The sequence below is a fragment of the Onychostoma macrolepis genome, chromosome 01 (genome assembly GCF_012432095.1).
Source record: "Onychostoma macrolepis isolate SWU-2019 chromosome 01, ASM1243209v1, whole genome shotgun sequence".
Taxonomy (NCBI): Eukaryota; Metazoa; Chordata; class Actinopteri; order Cypriniformes; family Cyprinidae; genus Onychostoma; species Onychostoma macrolepis.
The window spans coordinates 13,909,747-13,935,067 of record NC_081155.1 but is presented as its reverse complement, the minus strand read 5'-3'; the positions used below and the strand labels follow the sequence as shown (position 1 = coordinate 13,935,067).

The 25,321-nt window shown below is 35.8% G+C and overlaps 1 protein-coding gene across 2 annotated transcripts; it reads left to right on the top strand.

Moving 5' to 3' along the window:
- The first annotated feature begins 320 nt into the window (after positions 1-320).
- On the top strand, positions 321-25,212 carry slkb (STE20-like kinase b). 2 transcript variants are annotated; one of them, XM_058776446.1, is made up of 19 exons: positions 321-1,130; positions 2,838-3,002; positions 10,382-10,430; positions 11,754-11,903; positions 12,368-12,440; positions 12,515-12,709; positions 13,554-13,635; positions 14,972-15,103; positions 15,309-16,004; positions 17,698-17,828; positions 18,574-18,697; positions 19,208-19,387; positions 19,570-19,641; positions 20,717-20,846; positions 21,408-21,532; positions 21,608-21,799; positions 22,800-22,925; positions 23,029-23,142; positions 23,677-25,212. In XM_058776446.1, the coding sequence occupies exons 1-19, from the start codon at positions 981-983 to the stop codon at positions 23,821-23,823; spliced, it is 3,033 nt and encodes a 1,010-aa protein (XP_058632429.1). In that variant the 5' UTR covers positions 321-980; the 3' UTR covers positions 23,824-25,212. The 2 variants fall into 2 exon arrangements, with proteins under 2 accessions (XP_058632429.1, XP_058632437.1); XM_058776454.1 differs by lacking the exon at positions 19,570-19,641 and having other exon boundaries at positions 322-1,130.
- The last annotated feature ends 109 nt before the right edge of the window (positions 25,213-25,321 follow it).

Genomic DNA, 25,321 nt, shown 5'->3' with positions numbered 1-25,321 from the left:
TTGTGTTCAAAATCATAAATTATACACTGTAAAAACGACTTTTCGAAGCTGTAAACAAAACAAAAATTATTGGAGTACGTTTTCCAAGAAAATAATAGTTCAGTTTTTCCTCTTTTGTAACGTTACTTCTCGTTACATTGTAATTGTTCGTGAAACATACTAGCAATTTCTGAGTAAAAACTGTTTATTTGCGTGTAATTTAACGCTGAGAAGTCAGTGTTGACATCCACGACGGCAGGCGACAGTAAAGCCCAGGCGCGTCACCGAACCCCAGCGAAGAATCGCCGCGCCTCGTGAACGCGCACAGCGACATCAATCCTCTAGATTAGAGAGGGCGCGCGCACGCACAGAAGGCGCATAGTTTCTCCAAACAAAAACTATTGTGCGTTTTCACGCGTTTGGAGCGGTTTCGCTTTTAACCCAGGAGCGGAGGATGTACGATCTGTGAGGACTGTGATTGTACCGGAGATACAAACATTTTATCAGCCTCTCCTCAGACTTTATTTAAAGAGAAAGAGAAATAACTAGATGTTTTTACGGATCAGATCCATGAAACTCCGAGGAACAACAACACCATCCTCATGATTTACCTTGAAAGGATTTATTCATCTCAAGGTCGCCTTTACACGCAGTAGATTCATGCATTTTAATAATTTATTTTTATTTTGAAAATATGATTTTCTGGACTTAAACTCTCAGAGCAAAGAATAGCTAGAATCAGGAATTTTCTTTGTCTGTGCATTATTGCATTGGCATACTGATCACTAAATGACTGCTAGTGTAACACACCGAGCTCTCCGATCATAACGTGCAAAGACGAACATGTCAACACTATTTCCTGATTAGACAAGAGACTGAATAGTATTGGATTGCAATGGGAATGCAATAGCAGTTGCATTGATTTACGCCTGTTTAGACATTAATTGAAAGAAATCTCCCTTTGTCAACCGACCAGAGAAAGAGACGTGCGGGATCTGGCTATGTCCTTCTTTAATTTCCGCAAAATCTTTAAATTGGGCGCAGAGAAGAAGAAGAAGCAATATGATCACGTGCACAGGGACACAAATCCGGAGGAAATCTGGGAGATTGTGGGAGAACTGGGGGATGGAGCCTTCGGAAAGGTGTTCAAGGTACAATAAAAACAAAGAAATGTATTAATCTTCTCTTGCTGTAAGAGTTTATATCTATCTTATGTGATTTTTGGACGCCAATAGTTTTCTTATGAATAGATATAGGGTTACCTACATGTAATGCACTTATAATGGAATTGCTATATTGATATCTATCTAGTACACAAACTAATGAAAGTGCAAAAAGTGTCTGAATTCTTTGAGGTTTATGATGTCACCTCTTGCATGACATCATCAAGCACATAACCCTGGTTGTCATTCACGTGACCTCATCCTGTAGTGTCCAGTCTGCTTGATTGTTTTCTGGTCTTGTTCCCTTCAATGCTTTCTCTGTTATAAGGCTTAATGGTTCTTAGTTTGTTAGTGGCATAGGGTGATTTGGAGATTAAGTCTAAGGCCATAACCTCTATACAGTCTTTTGAACTTCTTCATGCTTGCATCAAAGTTTGATGGCGATGGTTTGTAAATAGTAGTTTTTTAGTCAGCTCGCTAATGATTATTTGCATTGAGGTCTGGGGGTTTTAGGACAGTGGAGTTTGTTGATTTTCAGCTGTCACAGTGTGGTTTTGTGTGTTGTTGGAGCTCCACCACTATGGGCACTAAACAGACAGAAATAATGACTGTTTTCAGACAAGTTTCCATTTTTTTTTCAGTCTACCATTGTTTGGACAAATATATTCACCAGCCATAAATATGTTAAAGAAAAGATTGTTTCTTTTTAGACTGTGGCTATAATCATTTTAGTACCCTTAAAAATTAGACTGTGTAACATATATATATATATATATATATATATATATATATATATATATATGTATATGTATATTTTTTACTAAATATTTGCATAAATTAGAGACACTGGACTTTTTAAAATAATTTTAACTCACTTTCAATACTATTACTATTTGTTGTCATTGTATTCATTCATATTTTATGAGAAATGTGTATTTGCATTACAAATTGTATATGTATTTTTTTTATTTAATTCTAAGTTTACATTGTCAAAGTTTGAATTTTACAAATTAAATGTCTTCATAACATGTCAAATACATCAAAAGCAACTGCATCACACACAGTGGCAAAATACAATCAAAAACCACTGCACATTTCATTCACAATCGTCCTGCAATAAACAGCAGACTTTGACCTGGTTAATTTTTCACTACTGAATCACGTTAGCTTCTAAATACTTTAGATTACCACTCATTTGCAAAAGCTTTATATTGGGTCGAATTGTTCTGTGACCTTCGTTGCTCTGCGCAGCAGAAAGACTCATTACTGTGAATGACACTGAATAGGATTTCTGTTGAAAGGTGGACTGCGTCACGCTGACTGCATGAGTCTAATTAATAGTTTTTTCCTCTTTGTTTTGCTAGTTATTAAAAGAGATCATGTGTTGAATCATACATAGTCTACACATGTATTTATACATGCCATTCCTCAAACATTTATGTCTGATTCATCAGGAAGTTTTAACTTTAGAAGGTGTATAATAAACAATAACCTAATAAAAATAAACAGTTTACTACCATTAATACAGATTTTCATTCTCATCACTAACAAAATATTTGTTGAAATGCCTGCGTCTTGCTTTTTTTGAATGTTATATTGTACACACCCTAAAAGTTGTTTACTTGTATGAGTAATATTTTAGAGAGCTATGTATAAATAAACTTTATATTGAAATATAATTTTCTTTTTATTCAGGCTCAAAACAAGCAGACAGGCATTTTTGCTGCTGCAAAGGTGATTGACACCAAAAGTGAAGATGAGCTGGAGGACTACATGGTGGAGATCGACATCTTGGCATCATGCGATCATCACAATATTGTCAAGCTGCTTGACGCGTTTTACTACGAGAGCAAACTGTGGGTGAGTGTGGATTTAGTTTTTGTTGTTTCCTTGTTACACAGATTTTGTTTTGATTGTGTTTTCCACAGCAATAGTTTGAAATCTTACTTTTAACAAAGATTATTTGGCCCATCTTGTTTAATGTTAATCTGCCTCATCATCACCCATGTTTTCTACAAGAAAAGACATAGAACAAAGGAATAGGAGACAATCCTGCTTTCTTTCTTGTTGACTCGAGCCATTTCCTTCCTGCGCAGTGGAAGTTTACAACAAGGTTGAAGTGGCCTCAGACAGCTTTCAGGTCATTTCAATCCGGCTTCACTTCAGTATGATCATTAGAAACTATAAGGTTCAAATACTAAGAACATGCAATCATTTTTATATCACTTGTTACAGTGTTAGTATTTTCTGTACAGTGAATGGCACGTAGTGCACAATGTAGGCGATAGGGAACGATTCAGACAGTGTAAATATGCTTCCGATTGGGGAAAATTGGGTCTGGTTTCACGCACAGTCTGATTTGGATTTTGGCTCCAGAGACGCGATCACACGGACCGGATCATATGCGCGAGTCGACATAAACGCTTTAAAACCACACAGCCTCAGTATGATTATAATCACTATTTTGTTTTAGTAAGAGTTTCATATTGAATCTAGGGGGTAATCTATTAGACTGTTGCTGTCAAAATGCGGCTTTACCGAGTTCAAGTACAGCTCTGGCCCGAACAGATATAAACGAAACGCTATTGGCTAATTTAAAAAAGGGGGCGGGGCTGTTCAATATGCTCCGCCCTGTCTTCCTCTTTCAGTTGAAATAGAGTGGGGGAACTATGGCGTCACTTTGTATGCGGATCGGCGGTTAGCATGAAACTGGTTCCTCGACAAAAAGCCAATGGGATTTTTCCATAGGCTTTTGGATAATCGCAAAAAATAAGCTCTGTGTTCAATCATAGTTCATGAAACTTACACGTTTTGTCCATCAAGATAATCTTCACAAAATAATATAACTTTTATAATATAATAATATAACTAGCCTAAATAAAAGCACCAGAACTGAAAAGCTAAACTTAGGCTATAAATGAACTACAGCACCACCGTGCTCCCCACAACTGTTTCAAACTTATTTTTAAAATGTTCCGTGAAAAGGATTTACTCTGTATATGAATTTTAATCCATGCTACATGAACCGTTTCATATAAACTGGAATAAATACAAAACTAGAGCCAAACTAAAACTGAAATAGTGAATAAATGAAATAATCTTAACTAAAGGGCATTTAAATCCCGTATTTCTGTACATTTTGAAATAAGGTGCATTAAAAGTGAATATTGATTAATATGAATATTTTAATTTAAAACGTATCCCCGCGTATTTAATCTTTTAAATAGCAGCAGAGTGAGCGAGTTTTTGGATATGGTAAGATTAAACTTATTTTAGTGAACAAAGTACCACATTTCAGCTCTCGTTTTGTTAGGGTGGTTACACAAAATGTTATTTTACCCTTGCTTCTAGGAAATCCTATATGCTTTCTAACAGCTCCATGTTGCCGTAAACATTTAATTTTTAACGTGGCTTTAAGCACTATGCATCATTAAAGTTTCACTTTCACCACGTAAAGCCGGTAAATGTGGTGTTTACATGTAATAATCGTAATAGGAGTTTACCTTATAGTACGAACCCAGAGTCTGTATCAGTAGGAAAGCGATAAAACAAGCTTCTTCCCTCCGAAGACATGTTCGGGACAAAGCAAAAAAAACATTGTCGAACAACAATATAAAATGCGGGAAACTATTCATTGGTTATTCTAAAATAAATTGTATTACAAATTATACTACAACTGCAAAATACTAAATTGATAAACTGTTCGGCGTGATGACGTTGAATGTCTCCGACAGCGCCTGTAGTCCCATTTAGCAACTTGTTAGCAACCGTCTTTTTTAAGAAACATAACAGTTTAAAAAAATCACGAGTGTGGTGAGACTGGTGTGTTTTATGTCGTAGAATAAAACGTGAAAGTATCTTGAGCTTGTGTGAACCACGGACCTTATTTAAGGGATTTAACCAAAATCCCATTCAAAAAACCCATTGACTCTGGGACGATGGAACCGGACGTTAAAATGCACTCGCTTCCGGGTTTTTGCCTACAAAGTGACATCATAGTTCCCCCACTCTATTATGTCACCACATAGAATAATGCTGCGTGCTTGAAGGCACTTCAGGGGACCTTTAAATAAATCATGATAAATTAATGGTGTACACTACTACCATTCAGAAGTTTGGGGTTGGTCAGAATCTTTAAAATGCTTTAGAAAGAAGCCTCATGCTCACCTGGATGCATTTATTTGATCAAAAATAAATAGTAACATTGTAAAAATTATTGCATATTACTGAATTTTATAATAAAATTATTACTGTTTTGATTTCTTTTAATAATATAATTTATTCCTGTGTTGGTTCAGCTTATTTTCATCATCATTACTCCAGTCTTCAGTGTCACATGATCCTTCAGAAATCATTCTAATTTGCTAAAAACTTTTCTGATTATTATCAGCTGTTGTGCTGCTTAATATTTCTTTAGAAACCATGATTTTTTTTTTTCAGGTTTTGATGAATAGGAAGTTCAAAAAACAGCATTTATTTGAAATATCAAATAATATCAAATAAATTGAATGTGTAATTGCTGAAAAAAAGTGTTAATTTCTTGAAAAAAATCGTATTGATGCCAAACTTTTGAACGGTAGTGTAATATACTGGGGCTGCATTCAAAATAAAAGTTTATGTTCACATACTATATGTGTGTGTACTGTGTATATTTATTATGTATATACAAACACACACCATGTGTATATTTAAAAATATATTTGTATATATATATATATATATATATATATATATATATATATATATATATATATATATATATATATATATATATATATATATATATATATTTATACTTGTATCTAATTTATATTACATATAAATGATAAATATTTTATATATAAATCTAACATTTGTTACGTTATACATTTTTCCTTAATATATACATGTGTGTGTATTTATATATACATAATAAATATGCACAGTCCACACATATAGTATGTAAACAAACTTTTATTTTGAATGTGGTTAATCATTTTGCAGCCCTATAATATACAATTAAAATGATTTTTCTAGTGCATAATTGTCAGTGTCATACTGCCATACATTCAAATTAAGCTCCATTTAATTTCTTTTTTTTGATGTAGCAGCATAGAGAACAGTACATTATTTCAAAACAAATGTAGTTACAATTTTCTCTGCCATTCAATTTTTCTTTTTTTTTCAAAAAACATAATATAAACAAATGAACAAATAAAATAAAATAATATTATTAATAACAATAATCATTTTAATGGTTCGGGGGAGGTCAAAATTTAAATAATGTTAAATGTTTGTTCTTGGTCTGTGGTAGAAAGTCCGTTAGTTTCTGATGTAGAAAGGATGTGTAAGGGGGATCATAATAAAATGTTCCATTCAGAAGGGAAGGGTCATTTGTTTTATACCTCCACAAAGTCTGGCCGTAATGGCCTTACATATTCGATCCACTTGGACCAAACTTTTCTGAATACATTCTTCTTCTGAAGAAGGGAAAAAGTGATCTTTTCCGTAACATGAATATCATTTACAATATCCATCCATTCTTGTATTGTGGGGGGTTCAGGAAGCAACCAGCGCCTTATAAGTGCTTTTTTACCAGCAATTGTTAGAATGCCAAATAGGTATCTTTCAGGCCATCTTGTCTGGAGATTTGTATTTCCTAAATATAATGTGGAAAAGTACAAAGGCAGTGTAGTCTTAAAAATGCCTTCCACTGCTTTATGAAGCTCCGCCCAAAAGGCTTTTGTCACTGGGCATTCCCGGAATATATGCCAGTGATTGGCTTCCCGAAACTCACACTGTCTCTAACATTTGGTGTCCCCTCCATCAATATGTGCTTTCTGTTTTGGTGTAATAAAAAAATCTGATAAGGCATTTCCACCCAAATTCCCGCCATATGCGAGAATTAGTACATTTCCACAGGAATTTACATACATCAATCCATTCCTCATTCGATATTACAAAATTCTTCCCATTTTTCTTTAATATATTCTGTGGTGTGAGGTTTTTTTTTTTATCCTAAGACCTTATTTGGCTTAAATTCAGGGTCATAGGCACACCATTGAATTATTTGTAATTTACGATCTAATTTATATTCTTCCTTTATTGTATTCCAAATTTTTAGTTGGACTTTTTCTATAAATCTTCCTAAACTCTTATGTACCAATAATGCTTGAATTGGGGGGTCATTCGAGTTTGATATCTTTCCACCTAGCTTGGTATGTTGGATTACATATGTTAATTAAAGATTTAGTCTGGGTTGCATAGAAATAATCCCTAAGATTGGGTAACGCCATTCCTCCTTCCTCCATTGGGAGCTGTAATGTTTTGAATTTGATCCTGGGTTTTTTCCCTTGCCAAATAAATCTGGAAATGATCTTCTTTAATTCAGACCAATTTTTAGGGGAATTTCTACCGGTAGTGCTCAAATTAAGTTCCATTTCAAGTAAAATATGGTTTAGTTTAGTTTGATTTAAAAGTGAATACACTGTAAAAAAAAAAAAAAAAAAAGTTGAGCGAACTTACTTTAAAAAATTATTTTTACCAGCTTCAGCACATTTTTGAGTTTGCTCAACTTATTTTTGTGGGAGATTCTCAAATTTTCACTCAAAAATCTGCTGAAGCTGGTTGCCTTAAAATGTTAAGTTGGCTCAACTTTTTTTACAGTGTATGACCTGGACACGGTCTTCAAATGTTTCATGAGATTTACCAGAAAAGCAAGTCTTTTTAGAATCAAAGTCAATGCATTTTGTCACAGTTAGCACAGGCATGAGTACTCAGTTGTTAGTTTACCTCTCCTCTCAGTCAGTGCCTGTTTTCTTCATCTGCCTCATTGTGCACTGAACAATGCGTACTGGAAGAGGTGTGCATATTTTACTCTGAACCTGCCGTACACAAGGAAATAGACTGATATATTAACCTCACCCATTTCCGTATAAAGATATTGGAGGGCTTTGGTTTAGCTGTGATTCAATGAATGTTTAAACTGGATTATTCATCAGCCATTTATAGCTTAAGCAGAATAAATAACACATAGGTATCAATAATGCCATTCAGTTTTCCATGTGAAATAGTTTCCTCTAAATTTGATTATATTTTAGTAGAAAAGTTTAGATAACGTCAATTTCATTGTCCACATACAGATTGAGGCCTCTCTTTGTGGTATATATGAGGCTTAATAGAAATCCAGACACTGGGATCAGTGAGAATAAACAGAATCCTATACTTCAGAGTTGTAAAGGAAGCCTCTTCTTGTGCGTTGAGTATGGCCATTGTAGTTCTGAGACTAAATGAGCACACTGTGTAGGCTATTGTGTTCTCATTGCCATCAGTCTAAACCAACATCTCACCCACAGTGACACAGCGCTCGAGAGAATGAATAACGCTGACTGTTCTGAGTGCTGCATCAGTAGTGTGAGGATCAGACGTCAACACTGTTTGAAAGCTTCATGTGTTTCTTTGCTGAAGCCATTTGCACTTTCATTCAAACATTTGAGCTCATTTTGAGTCTAACATCATAACTTAATAGTCAGCAAGCAAGTAATCCATGGTTATTTAGTGTAGTAGTACATTTTTAGACTGATTCAGTCTATGTTTTAAGCCGATGTCTCTTCTGATTCATTAAAAAGAACTGCACTGATTCTGAGTCAGTGAGGACAATACAATTTGTAAAAGCTTTGTTGATAATTTGTCAATATATTACTTTTTGGGTTCTGCGTGTTATGGAATATCATTACAATATAAAATAGCTTTTTTTCTATTTGAATGTATTTTAAAATGTAATTTATTTCTGTGATGCAAAGCTGAATTTTCAGCACCATTACTCAAGTCTTCAGTGTCACATGATCCTTCAGAAATCATTCTAATATGCTGATTTGATGATTGAGAAACATTTCTTATTGTTATTAATATTGAAGACCGCTTTATTTTTGTGAGAACCGTGATACTTTTTAGGTTAAAAGAACAACATTTGAAGTTTTTTATAGCATTATAAAGCATTATAGCATTATATCTTTCTATAGCATTTTTTTTTACCAATTGAATTATTTCACAAATAAATAAATGGATAAATACTGACCCCAAACTTTTGAATGCTAGGTTATTTTACAATATATATATATTTTTTTCTAGTGCTATATACTATATACAGCACATGGCTGTTCTTAGTTTTGGGGTCTGTATTTTTATTATGTTTTGAAAAAAGTGTTCTCCAAGGCTGTATTAAAAATATTGTGAAATATAGCAATTTAAAAACAACTATTTTTAATTTTGAATGTTGTATTGCAAAAAAAAAAAAAAACTTAGCATTTTAGTGTTCTTTTATTAATAGGAAGTTCAGTTGGAATTACATTTATTTGAAATGGAAACTTTTACATAATTTCCCCAAAAAAATAAAATAAAATAAAATCTTGAACTGTAGTGTATTTTACCTGTTTTTCTCTTAAGCTCACAACTCGCCTAAAATATAATGTATAACACTCCTGACTTGCGATGCAGGAAACACTGCTGTTGTTTAGTAGTGACTGTGTGAGCAGTCTTTACCAGTACCTGCCCATCCTCTTCAGATGACCCCAGCCGTGACCCCTCCATCCGCCTGCTGTTCACGGAAACTCTCCTGTTCTAATCCTATTAGGACAGAAAGGGCTCAATTCTGGCGCTGCGCTAATGTACAGAAAGCTTTCATCCTTCCTCGTGCTCATACAGGCCTCTCTCGCTCGATCCTGTTATGTCATTCTCCATATTGAGGAGCAAGAAAAGCCTTCAAGACTCAGCGGCCTCTGTGACCAATCATGACTCTGCAATGCAGCGCTGTTGACCAATCACAGCCCTGGGAAGTGAATTGTTTTGTAATAATGTGGTCTAGTCTTTCCAGGTTTGGATGTTGTTAAACTGGAGTTCTGGTTTTATCCACCGATTTGCCACAAACGCTGAGTGAGAGTTCTAGATGTTGTTGTTTGTGCCTATGTGCACAAGAATAAATGAGTTCAATGAACAATGGGTCTCTGAGTGAGTGCAGCTTGTCTGTGTTTTAAACCACTGGCTGCATGTAGGTGCGTTCATGACAATAGGATAAACAGATTTGTCTACTAAACACAATGCTGCTATTGTGCCCAGGTGAACGCTGGGAAATAAAGACAGTATGCTAATCTCAGTCAATCTGTTTTGTGCAATGTAATGTAAGCAGCCATGCTTTTGTAAAACAGTGTGATTGTGTTTTAGGAAAGACCTAGTTTTATGTTCTCAATGTTTCTTTTTTGCAGATCCTGATAGAGTTCTGTGCCGGCGGAGCCATCGATGCTGTCATGCTCGGTGAGTTCACACAAAGCATTTAACATGCAAGACTGCATCAGGAAAAGGTCACGTATAACAACCAGTTCCTTGTCATTAGTCAAAAACACATTTAATTCTTAAAGGCGAAGTTGAACTTTAAGTGCGCATTGATTATTCACACTGGTTGCTTGACCTGTTAAAGCAATCAGTTCATTATAGATTTGTTTTTTGTAGAATGAGAGTCAGATTTTTGTTTCTGGAAATTAATACTTTTATTTATCAAGGATGCATTAAATTGATCAAAAGTGACAGTAAAAACTTGCATAATGTTGCAAAAGATTTCTATTGCAAATAAATGCTGTTTTTTTTTTTACTTTCTATTCACCAAAGAATCCTTAAAGTATCACTATTTCCACAAAGATATAAACAGTGCAACTTTTGATGATACAACATTGTGAAATATTGATGATGATAATAATAATAATAATAAATGTTTCTTGAGCAGCAAATCAGCATATTAGAATGATTTCTGAAGGATCATGTGACACTGAAGACTGGAGTAATGAAGCTGAAAATGTAGCTTTGTCATCACAGAAATACATTTGATTAATATTAAAATATATTAAAATAGAAAGCAATTTTAAATTGTAATAATATTTCTCAATATTACTATATTTTTGATCAAATAAATGCACAAAAGAGACTTTTAAACAAAATTCATTCTAACTGACCCGAAACTTTTGAATGGCAGTGAAAGCTCACCTTCATGTCGTTCCAAACCCATAAGACCTTCGTTCATCTTCAGAACACAAATTAAGATATTTTTGATGAATTCCGAGAGCTCTCTGACCCTCCCATAGACCGCAGGGATATTACCACTATCAACGCACAGAAACGTAGCAAGGAGATCAGTAAAATAGTCCATGTGACATCAGGGGTTCAACCGTAATTTTATAAAGCTACAAGAATACTTTTTGTGCGCAAAGAAAACAATAATAACATAAATTGCTGATGTCACGTGGACTATTTTACCGATATGGGAGGGTCAGAGAGCTCTCAGATTTCATCAAAAATATCTTTAATTTGTGTTCAGAAGATGAACAAAGGTTTTACAGGTTTGGAACGACATGAGGGTGAGCAATTAATGACAGAATTTCCAATTTGGGGTGAGCTATCCCTTTAAGAATCAGCAACTAATTTGACTCAAAACTGAATGTTAGGAAACAGAAAATATGATTGTAATAGTATATGGAAATTATCTTAAATCTTCGTATGAGTGTATTTGTGTATGTAAGCATTTCCCTCTTCATTCATACGTGTGTGTGTGTGTGTGTGTGTGCGTGTGTGTGTGTGTGTGTGTAGAGCTGGAAAGGCCTCTGACGGAGCCGCAGATCAGGGTGGTTTGTAAGCAGACTCTGGATGCTCTGCTGTATCTGCATGACAACAAGGTGATCCACAGAGACTTGAAGGCTGGAAACATCCTGCTCTCTCTCGACGGAGATGTCAAACTGGGTGAGTAGGGTTGTAGGGAGCGTTTAGAGGGGCGGATTCTACAGATTCTGTGCATGTGCAGCTAGTTAATCAGCTCAGGAGGTTTATTATCAGATTCACAGTGAAGTGTTTTTAGTTTTTGTTGCTCATCAGCTACATAAAACCTAGTGCAGCGGGAGATTTCAGCCGTTTCAGATGATGAGCAGTTTTACAGTTACATAATAACACAGTGGAGAGACGCAGAAAGATACAGAGAAGAACTGAGGAGGGTCATTTACATGTCAGACTAAACCACAGCTAAAATAAACTTTACGTCAGTGACCAGATGTAAATTATTCTGTGATGCAGGTTTATGAAACTACTGAATGTCATTGCATTAGACAACAAAATATCAAGACAGACATTGTTTGTTTTATATAAAGATGGCACAAGCACTCTTTTCAGGCAGAACGTTTCCCAAAAAGAACATTTTCTGTGTGTTTCAGCGGACTTTGGAGTGTCTGCCAAGAACACAAAGACCGTCCAGCGAAGAGACTCCTTCATTGGAACCCCTTACTGGCAAGTTAGAGTTTCATAAAATGAAGCTACACATTGATGTTGCTGACACACTGATATCGCTGTCTTTTATCCAGGATGGCTCCAGAGGTTGTGATGTGTGAGACGTCTAAGGACAGGCCGTATGACTATAAGGCAGATATTTGGTCTCTAGGAATCACTCTGATCGAGCTGGCCCAGATCGAACCGCCCAACCATGAGATGAACCCAATGAGAGTTCTGCTCAAGATCGCCAAAGCTGAGCCGCCTACTCTCCAGCGGCCTTCAAAATGGTACAAAACCAAGTGATTTGTGTGAATAGTATGACACAGACTACTGTTTTTTGCATTTTGTATTTTTTAATATATATATTAATCTTTTTGGTGACACCTTACTGAAATTCTTTAGACAATATGCATTATAGATGCATCATAGAAGTAGTTTTAATGCATTAATTATGCCTTGTAATGCACACAAACAAACCTTTAAATGTTATAATGCAGTTTAATTTTGATTGAAATTGTACATAAAGGCTTTAATTATACCACATTTTTATTTTACTGAGCCAACAGGCTTCAAAATGGTATTTTACAAAAGGTTTTTTTTTTTATTTGAAAATAATAATAATAAAAATAATTTTAGTATAAGTAAATTGTTATTGTTTTTATAATTACATTTTATTATTTATCATTTCATTCTTACATTTTCTTACTTGTTTTTTAATTATTATTTTTTTCTTTTTTCATTGTATTTTACCTCATTTTAATTCATATTAAATATTAGTGTTTTCAGTGATTAACTTTAAGTAAGCTATTAATGACAGCAACGATAATCTAAATGTAGAAATAGGGCAAGTGAGCCTCTGCAATTAAATATACAGAAAATAAAAATTGTGTATGTATTATTTAATATTAATTGAAAAATTGTGTTTATATGCGTGTGTGTAAATGTGCATGTGTATATATATATATATATGTATACTTTTGGAAACACTGGTTTCTCATGATCTCAAAAATTAAATGCTTAAATGCCTGAAATTAGTTTTGTAGACAAATATGATTATGCAGTATAATTTTTATTTATTTTATGCATTTTTATTTCAGAGTTTTAATTACTTCTCTCTGCATCCTTCTGCAGGTCTCCTGAGTTTAATGACTTCCTGAAACATGCGCTGGATAAGAACGTGGACAACAGGTGGAGCACAGCACAGCTTCTTCAGGTGAGCTGACATGTTTCACCTTATAATCTAAGACCACATCCTCACAAACTTGACCTAACCTGAGTCAGAATAGCAGCAGTCTCTCAGCGTAAAAGCCCCTTGTTTACCATCACCCTGGTCTGCTGCTCGTCCACCTGCTGCTCTAGTTGGCCTTTCTTGCCACATGAATCAGCAGCTGTTCATTTATAAGTTTGTCTGTGTCAGGCACTTTCTGCACCAGCCCTCATCCTAAGAATTGACGTCAGCAAAGGAGATTTTCTTTCCGAGGCTTTAAGTAGGCCAGCCTAGCACTGACGGCGAGCATATGCGCACACGCTCGCTCGCAAGCGCTAAACACTGCAGTTAGAGGCTGAATGGGGTTGAAAATACAGAACTCGAGTTTTCCTCCAATTAAGGTGATCATATCAAAGAAGCTGCACATTCTCAGACCAGCTATAGACCGTCTGCAGCAGGTCTCAAAGCCAAGAAAGGTAAGAAATGGAGACTAGTATCCTCATGGGACGTTGATTTTGTTGTGCTCGTTTTCCTCTTGTCTGTTGAACACTTGAGTTTCAGGCATTTTCTGTTTGGCTTATCTTATGACAATGCAATAAATCTTAATGGTCCTAAATTAGGCCTTATTTTCTTAATGCCAAATAGTGATGCACAGTGTATCATTATCATATTGGTTATCATACTAGCCGTGGTTCTTGTCCACCTTACCATATTGGTTTATTTGTGGAGACGGTAATTTTTACTTATTTTTGCATTTAAATTTGGTTGTCAAAGTTAATTTTTAAAAACACTAATAATTTAACGGCACTGTTTATTTATTGATTTATTTATTTATACTTGGCCACTAGTTCCAACAGGCTTCAAAATGATATGAGACGAAGGTTGATTCATGTAAAATATATATTTCTTGTTGTTGTTTTTTTATTTTATTTTGCACATTTGACTGAATTTGTTTCTCAAGATCTTTGAAGACACTAATAATTTAATAGTTCTGTTAAATGTAATCTTTTGCAAATCTCAAAATGCATACATTTTTCATATTGCACAATACAATTTTGTATAGTAAAATGTACAAAATTGTATTGTGCAATATGAAAAATGAATATGCATTTTGAGCATATGTGTGTTTATTAATTAATTAATTTTTTTCTGAAAATTGTCAATAATATCAGATGAAATTAAAGCTTGTACATTATGTTGGGCGATGCTTGCTTTAAATAATTTATCTGGAACAGAGTAATCCGTCTTTTTCTGGATGTTCAGATTATTACTGTCTTGTTAATATTTGCATTTGTAATTTTAATGTTTATTGTAGTAAAGGTAGTTTCCTTCATCTGCGCAGCACCCGTTTGTGAGTAGTGTGACTGACAGCCGACCCCTGCGGGAACTCATCGCTGAGGCCAAGGCGGAGGTCACAGAGGAGATAGAGGACCTGAAGGAGGAAGAGGAGGAAGAAGATCATGAAGGAAACCTGGTAAGAGATTATAGGAATCGCTAACAGATTTGGAACACTTTTCAGAGAAAGATTAAATCTAGTGTGGACTACAAAGTCTGGATGAATATTCAGCGTACCGTTGGCCTGTCGAATGTACCCTTTACATTTATTACATAACAGCATGTTTATTTTTTTCCTCCTTTAGTATTGTTGCTAACATGTTTAAAATGATCTTTCCCTTTAGCTGCTTCCTGGACACAAACGCGCACCATCTGACGCTAGCGTTGGAAGCTCTGAAGACGAGAAGCTTCCACAGTCGCCATCCACCTTGGAGTCTGTTCCTGAGAAGATCGAGGAGGTCGCTACACCCAAACTGCCAGATGATAATGGTATAGCTGGAATAAAGAAGGAAGAAGAACCTCTGAAGGTGGGCGAGAACCACATTGAGGATGTAGCAGAACCTGAATCTAAGGAACAAGCTGTGGAAGTATCTCCAGAGGAATCTCAAGAACCTAAAGCTGAAGAGAAGCCTGTAGAACTAGAGACTCCTACTGATACAGTAGTCCAAACAGAGGAGCAAAGAGCCAAACCTGATGGAGAGAAACTGGAAGAGGTAAAGGAGGTGGTGGGCAATGGTGAACTCGTAAAGGAAGTGTCTGCATCAGACATTTCTTCATTGGAGACACCAACAGAACCCGTTAAACAAGCTGTGCCTGATGAACCTATTCCAACATCTCCATTGAAAGAAGAAGAGAGTGTTGAGGAAAAGGAGAAACCTGAACTGGTGGAGAAACAAAGCCCTGTGAAGCCCAGGTATGTGAAGAAGGAGGACTCCGACTCTGGGATCAGTTCTTCAGCTGACAACAGCAGCATAGACCTGAACTTATCCATCTCCAGCTTTATTAGCAAATCCAAGGAGCCAGGAACTGTCTCTCAGCAGGTGAGAAACGCCTTCTGTCATTGCACTAGTTTTGTGATCTAGCAAGAATAAAAGTTTTTCAGTGGAGCCTCTGATTTAAATTTTAGTGTTGTTACACCTGGTTTGATTTTTTTTTTTTTTTTTAAATCAGTCCAAACAGTTCACTCAAAAATGTTCCCAGTGTGGCATTTTTCTTTTATTTAAATGTTTAAATATTACAAATATAATAGATTGAAGAAAAAATAAAAATAAAAATAATAATAATAATAATAATATATATATATATATATATATATATATATATATAAATTGTGAATTGTAAATGTAGTGAAAATTTGATGAAAATAAAAACAAAATAGTTTTATTTAATTAATATAATTTTATTTTTAATGGGAGTATGTTTTACATTTTAAACCTTTTAAATATTTTTTTCAGGCTTTATTTATTTATTTATTTATTAACTGAGTTTAAGTTGTAAAACTTAAGCTTTTTAAACCTAAAGGCTGAATGTAAATTGCAAAAATATATTGTGAATTATTTTTGTGGAAATTTGGTTAAAAACGACCTGCCTGCAACATTTGTTTGTTTGTTTGTTACTGGGTTCCAAGTTAAACATTTAAAAAAAATTGAAACTTTAGGCTGCAGTGGCTGTTTGGCCAAACTAGATTTGGGTTTTTTTTAAAATAGGAAAATAATGAAGCGCATTTACACCACTTATATAAAAGTATCATGAATATTGTGTTTATATATCATTAAAAGGCTGAAAAATATCTGGAATACCGTATTGACCCGAATATAAGACGATGTTTTTTTTTCTTGGAAATACATCTGAAAAAAAGCGGTCGTCTTATATTCAGGGTATAGGCCAGGGGTGCTCAACCCTGTTCCTGCAGAGTTCAGCTTCAACCCTGATCAAACACACCTGTCTGTAATTATCAAGTGCTCCTTCAGATCCTAATTAGTTGGTTTAGTTGTGTTTGATCAGGGTTGGAGCTGAACTCTGCAGGAAGGTAGATCTCCAGGAACAGGGTTGAGCACCCCTGGTCTAGTCTTTGACATGTCAATAATACACCCACAATAGGTGGCGTCAAAAACGCATAAAACGAGTGTGCCATGAAATATGTAATGTAATGTGTGTTGTAAAGGTCGCGAGTGAAAACAAAAACAAAAGCAAAAGAAAAAGAAAATGCTTACAGCGGCATGAGTCGTGACTGTCATGTTAGCCTGATGGGACCAAACTTCCTCTGTAAGTGATTTTAAAACATAAGACTATACCCAGATTTGAAGACTACAATAAGATTTCACTTCTACTGATAATAAAATTTTGGTAGGCTACTATGAGATGGATAGCCTAAATGTTATATAATTCAGATGGGCTACCTGTTATTTTTATGGTATATCAAAAAGTGTATATTTTTAAATGTCATTGTTGGTACATTTTACCAGTATTTACCATACTTTCAAAACAAAAATTAAAATAGGAAAAATATGCGATATGAAAAGAATCTAAGAAAAAGTTCTCTGTTTTACAGAGAGAGAGAGAGAGAGAAAAAAAAATAAATATAAGATTTGGTTTTCAAAAAGCCATTTTCCAAAAGGTACATCTGGAAAAAGGGGGGGGTCGTCTTATAATCAGGGTCGTCTTATATTCGGGTCAATACGGTATTTTTTTTATTTCTACATTTTCAAATTAATAATATTCAATGTGTTCTAGTACAACAAGAGGCAGAAAAAGACTCTGAAAAAGACTCGCAAGTTCATCGTGGATGGTGTGGAAGTCAGCGTAACAACGTCCAAGATCATCACAGACAATGACACCAAAAGCGAGGAGATGAGATTCCTCCGGTGAGACATCAGCTGCTTAACTGCTCTGAGATGATTTGCATGTTTGCATCATATTTGCATTCATTGGTAATGACTTTAGCTCTGCCTGTTTTATGCTGTGGTAGAAATTTTGTGGTAAAAGCTTCTGCCTCTTGTTACAACGTCACCTGTTTTGGTAAATGCACACAGACTGCTAGTGGCCTAATGTGTTCAATCGTCTTTCGTGGCAGGACGGTATAAAAGAGGTCATGGAGTGTTTTTGTTTTTTTAACTACAAAGTGACAGAAAGTTTCCTGTGCAGTGTTTATAAGTGCAGTTTACAGATACAGCCCTCATATTCCAACACCAGATGTGATGCTTCCTGTTCCTGCCTGGAAGAGTATCCTGCTAGACTGGATAGTGCCATTTCCAAAAAAAACCTCAGCATTTAAAAATAGTTAAATGTTAATGGTTTAAAATCAGCCTTTGTAGGTGGATTTATGGATTGCATAAAAAGCTAAAAATGATTAAGTCATATAAAAGTAATTTAAATACTGTGCATTCTTAAAAATAAAGGATCCAAAAGGGAACTTTTCCCCAAAAAAGGCTTGAGTTCTTGGTGTGAAGAACATTTTTTTTTTTTTTTTTTTATCTAAAGAATCTTATTCCATTATAAAGACCTTTTCATGGAATGGAAAGGTTCTGTGATTCTTCAAGGAATGATAGATGCAAATAAAGAAGCTTTATTTTTTTATTGTTTGATCAGTGTGAAATGTTTGTGTTTCAGGCGTCAGGAGCTGAGGGAACTGAGACTTCTTCAGAAAGAGGAGCAGAGAGCCCAACAGCAGCTCAGCAACAAACTCCAGCAGCAGAGAGAGCAGATCTACAAACGCTTCGAACAGGAAGTCACGGTGAGCAAGAACAAACATAGACATTAAAGATCTAAATCACTGTTTTATTGCTGGAACTGGATCATATCAAAACAAGAACAATCAAACAACTATTCACTGGGATCACTCTTAAGATGGCACTTTGAAACAATGCACCGTTGCCACATAAGAAACCAACGCCTGTCAAGATACCCTGTTGATGTGATTTTCAGGTGTTTATTACTCTAATAGCCTTAGAAGCATAAACATTGTTTGCACTCCTGAGACTAGTGGTGACGCCAAACCCAGAAACCTTGGCAGGAAACTTGCGGAGTTACGTCACATGCTCACCAGTGTCATTATCTTTAGGGTGCGTAATCTGTGTCTGATTATTAAGGGAAGGTCAGTATTTTAAGCTACATTACCTGGAACCGATTTCTCTGTCTTCTGTGTCTTCTACCTACTTATTTCTATGTCTCAGTATTTTGAGGGGCCCTGTAGGGGCAATACTTGTAGATCTGCTTTATAATTTCTGTTTTCTTGTCTTGTCAGAGTAAGAAGCGTCAGTATGATACGGAGGTGGAGAATATGGAGCGGCAGCAGAAACAGACCATCGAGCGTCTGGAGCAGGAGCACACCGAGCGCCTCAGAGAAGAGGCCAAACGCATCAAAGCTGAGCAGGACAAAGAGCTTTCCAAGTTTCAGAGCACACTCAAGAACCGCAAGAAAGAGGTATGGAAGAGTTTAGGACGCTTTCCAGAAGATGCATACTGTTGTTGATTTTTGAATAAGTTTGTGAGCTCATCTCCCAGATCGACTCGACTAAATAAAATTTACGTTGCCTGAGCTTCACCCTGTAAAATCCACCCAAATCTTCTTTATTTTCTCTTTCTGACATTTTTCGGGGAGTGCAGGAGCTCTCACCCAAACATGCGATCATCCTGAAACATATTAGGGAGGATCTAATACAAACTCCTTGTGAGGAGGTAACATCCAAAAACATCTTTCCTGAGGTTTTCCACTACTTGGTTTTTCTAGATGAGGCACATTTTGGCCGTTTTTAGTTTGTGTATTGAATGCTTTCTTTCAGATCTGGATTTTTTTCTTGATTCCTGTTTGTTTGCACGACACTAAGAATTTATAGTGTATTAAAAGAGTGTGACACTTCTGATTATGTGGTGCATGTTACACGAGCACAATGAGCTGAATTGTTTCAGCTCAGTTTTGTGTGTTGGTGTGTTTTGGTTGGTTGTATTCAGATGCGTTTGTTCATACAGTTTAAAGTCCACATGAACCGGAAGTTGCTGCAGACTTTATTCCAGTGTAGTGACGTATTTCCAGCAGAAACGGAATATTGAATAGAGGGCGTGGCTTTATTTTTGCGCTCCTCCTCTGTGTCTCTCACTCATAGCAAACAAACTAATTGTGAACTAATTGTTCACATCAAGACAGTCAAGTAAAGTAAATAGTCAATTTTGATTTCATGCGGACTTTAAGTATGAATCTGTTATGTGTGTCTTAACTGACGATAGCTCACAGAATGTGGCTCATGTGACCGCACAGTCTCTCCAGCGCCGCCCTGCAGGACGCAAGCAGTGTGTCTGATGACTGTGTGTTTTGGAACATGAACTCTGCTTTCCATTATTTTCTTTTTAACTGTCTACTTAAGAAATATTAACCGTGTTAGCTCATATGGTTAAAGCAGTTTCATTCTTTTAATAATTTCAGGCCTTTTAACGTTATTTTTGGACCAACATTAGCACAAAATTGCAATTTTTTTTTTTTTTCTCAGTTTGGGCCTGCAATTTTTTTCCTCCTCGTTTATAAGCTCCATATTCATCAGTAATTTAAATCTAGGCCTGTTTAGAGGAATGAATAGTGATTAACAGTTAAAGTCAAGACATTGGTCCAAAACTAAAGACTAAAAATGGTTCACTTTGAAGTTTTTCTGTTTTGCTTTAGTTCTCTATTTTTTCCCAAAATGCGCCCCATTCTTCCAAAATGAATGTTCTGTTGTTTTTTTCCCGATTTCTAAAGTTATGCATGCGTGTGTGTTTGTAGGAGCAGGAGTTTCTTCAGAAGCAGCAGCAGGATCTGGACAGCGCTCTGAAGAAGATCATTCAGCAGCACAAACATGAGCTGGCCACTATTGAGAGAGACTGTCTCAACAACAAGCAGCAGCTCCTGAGAGGTCAGTATTAGCTCAAGTCTCCTTCCCATTCTTCCCAACTCTTCATTTACAGCTTCTGCAGTGTTAGCAGTTCAGACTATTCACAAACTAGTCAGTTGTTTGTGTGGTGAGCAGTAGCTTGTCATGTGGCCATTAGCAGTCTGGTCTGGTCTGATCTGATCCTGCTTTTAAATGCATTACATGGCATCTGCTTCATATGGCCTCCTCAGTATTTTTAGAGGCACCCACTGCATTTCAAACAAAGTCGAATGTAATTCCTACTTGAAATCTCAGATGCCCAAAGCTTGTTGTGTTGTCTGATGTTCAGAAGGTGATATATAGAACTAAAATAGCTTTTGTTTGTTCATGTTTGCACATTTGTTTTACACACCTCTCTATTCAAACATTGGCTAAACCAGTTTTTTGTTGACTTTGATGTATTTTGGGCATCAGCCTTTTATATTTATTCAAATATTTTTTCCTGGGTGTTAGAGAGAAAATATAAACTGCTGTTCAAAGGAATATCCTTTTTTCATATTGTATGTTTTGATGCCTAAAATCGTTTTTTTCTGATTCTTACAGCCCGAGAAGCCGCTATGTGGGAGCTGGAAGAGCGCCACCTACAGGAAAAACACCAGTTGCACAAACAGCAGTTGAAAGACCAGTACTTCATGCAGCGACACCAGCTGCTTAAAAGACACGAGAAGGTTACTTCCCAGATCAGTCTTATATATGCTCTTCTGGCATGAATTTGTTTTCACTCTAAATGTGTTTCTGTATAGGAAATGGAGCAGATGCATAGGTATAACCAGCGTCTGGTAGAGGAGATGAAGAACAAACAGACGCAGGAGAGAACTAGACTGCCTAAGATCCAGCGCAGTGATGCAAAGACCCGCATGGCCATGTTCAAAAAGAGTCTGCGCATCACGACCACAGGGGTCACACCGGAACTGGAACGCGAGAAGGTCAAACAGGTCAGAGGTCATATTGGGTTCAGACTGAAGGATTAAAGGAATAGTTCTCCCAAAAATTAAAATGCACTAAAATGTGCTCACCCTCAGGCCATCCGAGATGTAGAAGTGTTTGTTTCTTCATCGGAACAGATTTAGAGAAATTTAGCATCACTTGCTCAGCAATGGATCCTCTGCAGTGAATGGGTGCCGTCAGAATAAGAGTCCATCAATTAAAGTCTTGTGAAGCAAAAGCTGTATGTTTATAAGAAACACAGCCATCATTATGACTTTTTTAAATTCAAGCCTTAGCTAAAATACAAGTACTTTATCAATAATATTGCTTTTTCTAGTTAAAAAGTTACCTTGTCTGAATCAGGAGAGAAACATGCACAGATCAAGCACCGTTTATAAGCGAAAAACTATCCAAAACAGTTTTAAACAAACATGTCAGTGGATTTTGATGGGCTTTTAGGAGCTGTTATTTTGGATTATGTATTATTCATATTTTGGCCAGATTTTAGGGTGACCTATTCCTTTAATAGTATAATTAGCTCTGCCGTTCATGAACATGAAAAGTTAATTGTTGTTTCTGCAGAATTCTGCACTGTTTTTGCCAATAATAATTGGCTGGTTTAATTTGTTATGCTTTAAGGGAAATAAACATGCTCAATTAAATATATATGCAGTCAATGGGTACCGATTAATTAAAATTTGTAATATTGGCACAATATATCTGTGCCATATATGTTATCGGATGCTGTTAGAGATTAAGTAATTGGTATCCATAGATATTGGATATATATCAGTCAATATTGCAAGATGAGCTGATAGCACTATTATATATACAACATTGCTGGTTACCAATTTAAATATCTAATATTTTTCCATAATATTATATATTTATTATAATATTATATATAGTGCATCCCTAAATATTTAAACTTATTGCACAGACTATTTTCTTCTTGTAGTCAATATGTTTGTGTTGTAAATATTGTATATTTGTGTGGCCAATGAACAGTTTGCAGCACAGGAGGAGAAGAGACAAAAGAACGAGCGTCACCATCAACACCAGAAACATGAGACTCAGATGAGAGACCTGCAGACGCAGTGCGACGCCAACGTCAGAGAACTACAGCAGCTGCAGGTACGCACTTGAGCAAACCGTAGGAGAGACACAGTACATTGTTTTTATAAAACGGTTACTTTGTCATAAAAACAAAAGTAATAGTGTCTTCTGTGTGTTTAAGAATGAGAAGTGCCATCTGTTGATTGAGCATGAGACTCAGAAGCTGAAGGAGCTGGATGAGGAGCACAGCGCAGAGCTCAAGGACTGGAGAGAGAAACTCAGACCCCGCAAGAAGGTACCACTTACTGTTATTAACACTAGAACTGAACCCTAGTCACACTTCTGAATGGTTGAATTATTATACATTTTGTTATCTTTGTAAACACCCCATTACAAGACTTTCTCACACAGAATAAATCTATAATCATGGACTATGAAAAGATTTTATGTAATGCTTCATCCATACAACTAGGTGTCAGTATAAAGGTTCCTGCACACAGAGTCCGAAATTTTCATATGCGTTTTTTCTTTTTCGTATTCGTCATTCTTTCCTATCAAAATGCTTGCTACGGATGCAAAAACTCTGAAAATCGAACCTGATTCAAATATTTTTTATGACGGACGAAAGTTTCGGAGGCAATCTGTAAAAGTGGTTGACACGATGTGAGATCGTATTTATTTTTTAACGTGCGAAAATTTCGGACTCTGTGTGCAATGACCTCAAGTCCAACAAAACATAACCGAGAGCACCTTTACTATTCAACATTTCAATCATGTTAAGAAGGTTTAATTAGTGCATTTACTAAGAACATGACACCTCTGCATGCAGGCCCTTGAGGACGAGTTCGCCCGTAAGCTACAGGAACAGGAAATGTTCTTCAAAATGAGCGGGGAGTCTGCATGCCTTAACCCCTCCACCCAGAGCCGGATCTCAAAGTTCTACCCCGTCCCGAGTGTCCACTCCACCGGGTTTTAATGCACATTCACACTCACACTAAAAGCACAGAGATGCTAAACTGCATTGTGACTGAACCTCGGCTGCCTTGTTCCCTCTGATCGCTGATGTCAGGCAGAACGAAGGAGGGACTTCATTGTTCCAGTAATATACAGAGAAGTTTGTCCTTTTTGTTTCTTTTAAAAATGGATTTTCAGTGTGGTTTCCCTAAACATTTCAGCAATGGTTTATGAAAGATAATGTGATTCTATATGCCACTAAATTGATCTAATTTTTTTCTTTTTTCAAATCAGTGGTCTCAGTGTCTTACCGATGTGGTTTACTGTGGTATTTTTTAGGATTAAATCTGCATACACGGAATGACTGTTCAGCTTCAGGCTAATTTGCTTGCACTAAAAACTAATCAAATGATGTAACTATCTAAATCGATCAGAATCAAAAATCTGAATGGTAATAAAATCTTCTTAAATTTGATGACAATTCTAATGAATTTTAAAAGCACATTATTTAGAGGTAAATACCTTTTCATTAGGTTATTTAAATATATTTGACTGTCTGTTATCTCACATCACTTTTTTGAGCTTTGTTTATCATAATATGGATCTGTAGAATTTATAGTAGCAGCCATATTCATTTCTTTGAGGTGTTTTAGCATATCAGCCATACTGTATGCAAATATCCTGACACCACTGTGGTTTAAAGAGCGTTTGCGCTTGCACTGCTATGCAATGTGAACATGTAGCCGAATTAAATCATCTCAACTTTCAATTATTTCTGTGAACTTCAAAGCAAGCAAGCTTTGCATATTCTGCATACTACTTATTCTCAAAAAAACACCAATGTGTTTTAGTTCGCCCAGACATCTCTACAGTACATTAGTGTACTTTTCAGTAAAAGTGTAGAGGATGATTTGTTCTGTAAACCGATGTACTTTAATCAGCCAGGTGTTCTTTTATTCTTGTATATTGTAGCAATTTGTTTTAGTGATAGATTTCCTTTCATCTCAACTCTCAACATACAGTTTGAAATGTGTTTACTGCATTTACATTTGTGCCGTAGTCTGTAAAAACATTTAAACAACATTTAAAATCTGTGAAAAAAGACAGAAACGTCAAAACATGAAGTTCTTGTCATTATGATCACCTGAGAGCATTGCTGCATGTATTTGACTGTACAGGGAGTGCTGTGCACCTTCTGATAAATGAATCCCTGCAGGAAGTCGCTCACTCAGTTCATTCATGATGCCTGTTTGCATTTGATTTTGAGTTTGTCTTGATTTTTTTTTTCTAAGCATTTTCAACTCGTGAGGTGAAGTTAGCAGCATAACAGTTGTATGCACTGTGTTTGTGTTAAAGATCAAATCATTGTGATTATAGGAAGCTGCTGTAATTAAAACATTTGTGGTGAATAGTTCAGTCATCTGGGTCTCTCTATTCAAGTGTCACCGTTTATGAACATTACTGTAAGTATTGTGTAAGCCACGACTTTACAAAAAAAAAAATCAATCTTCATTCTCATT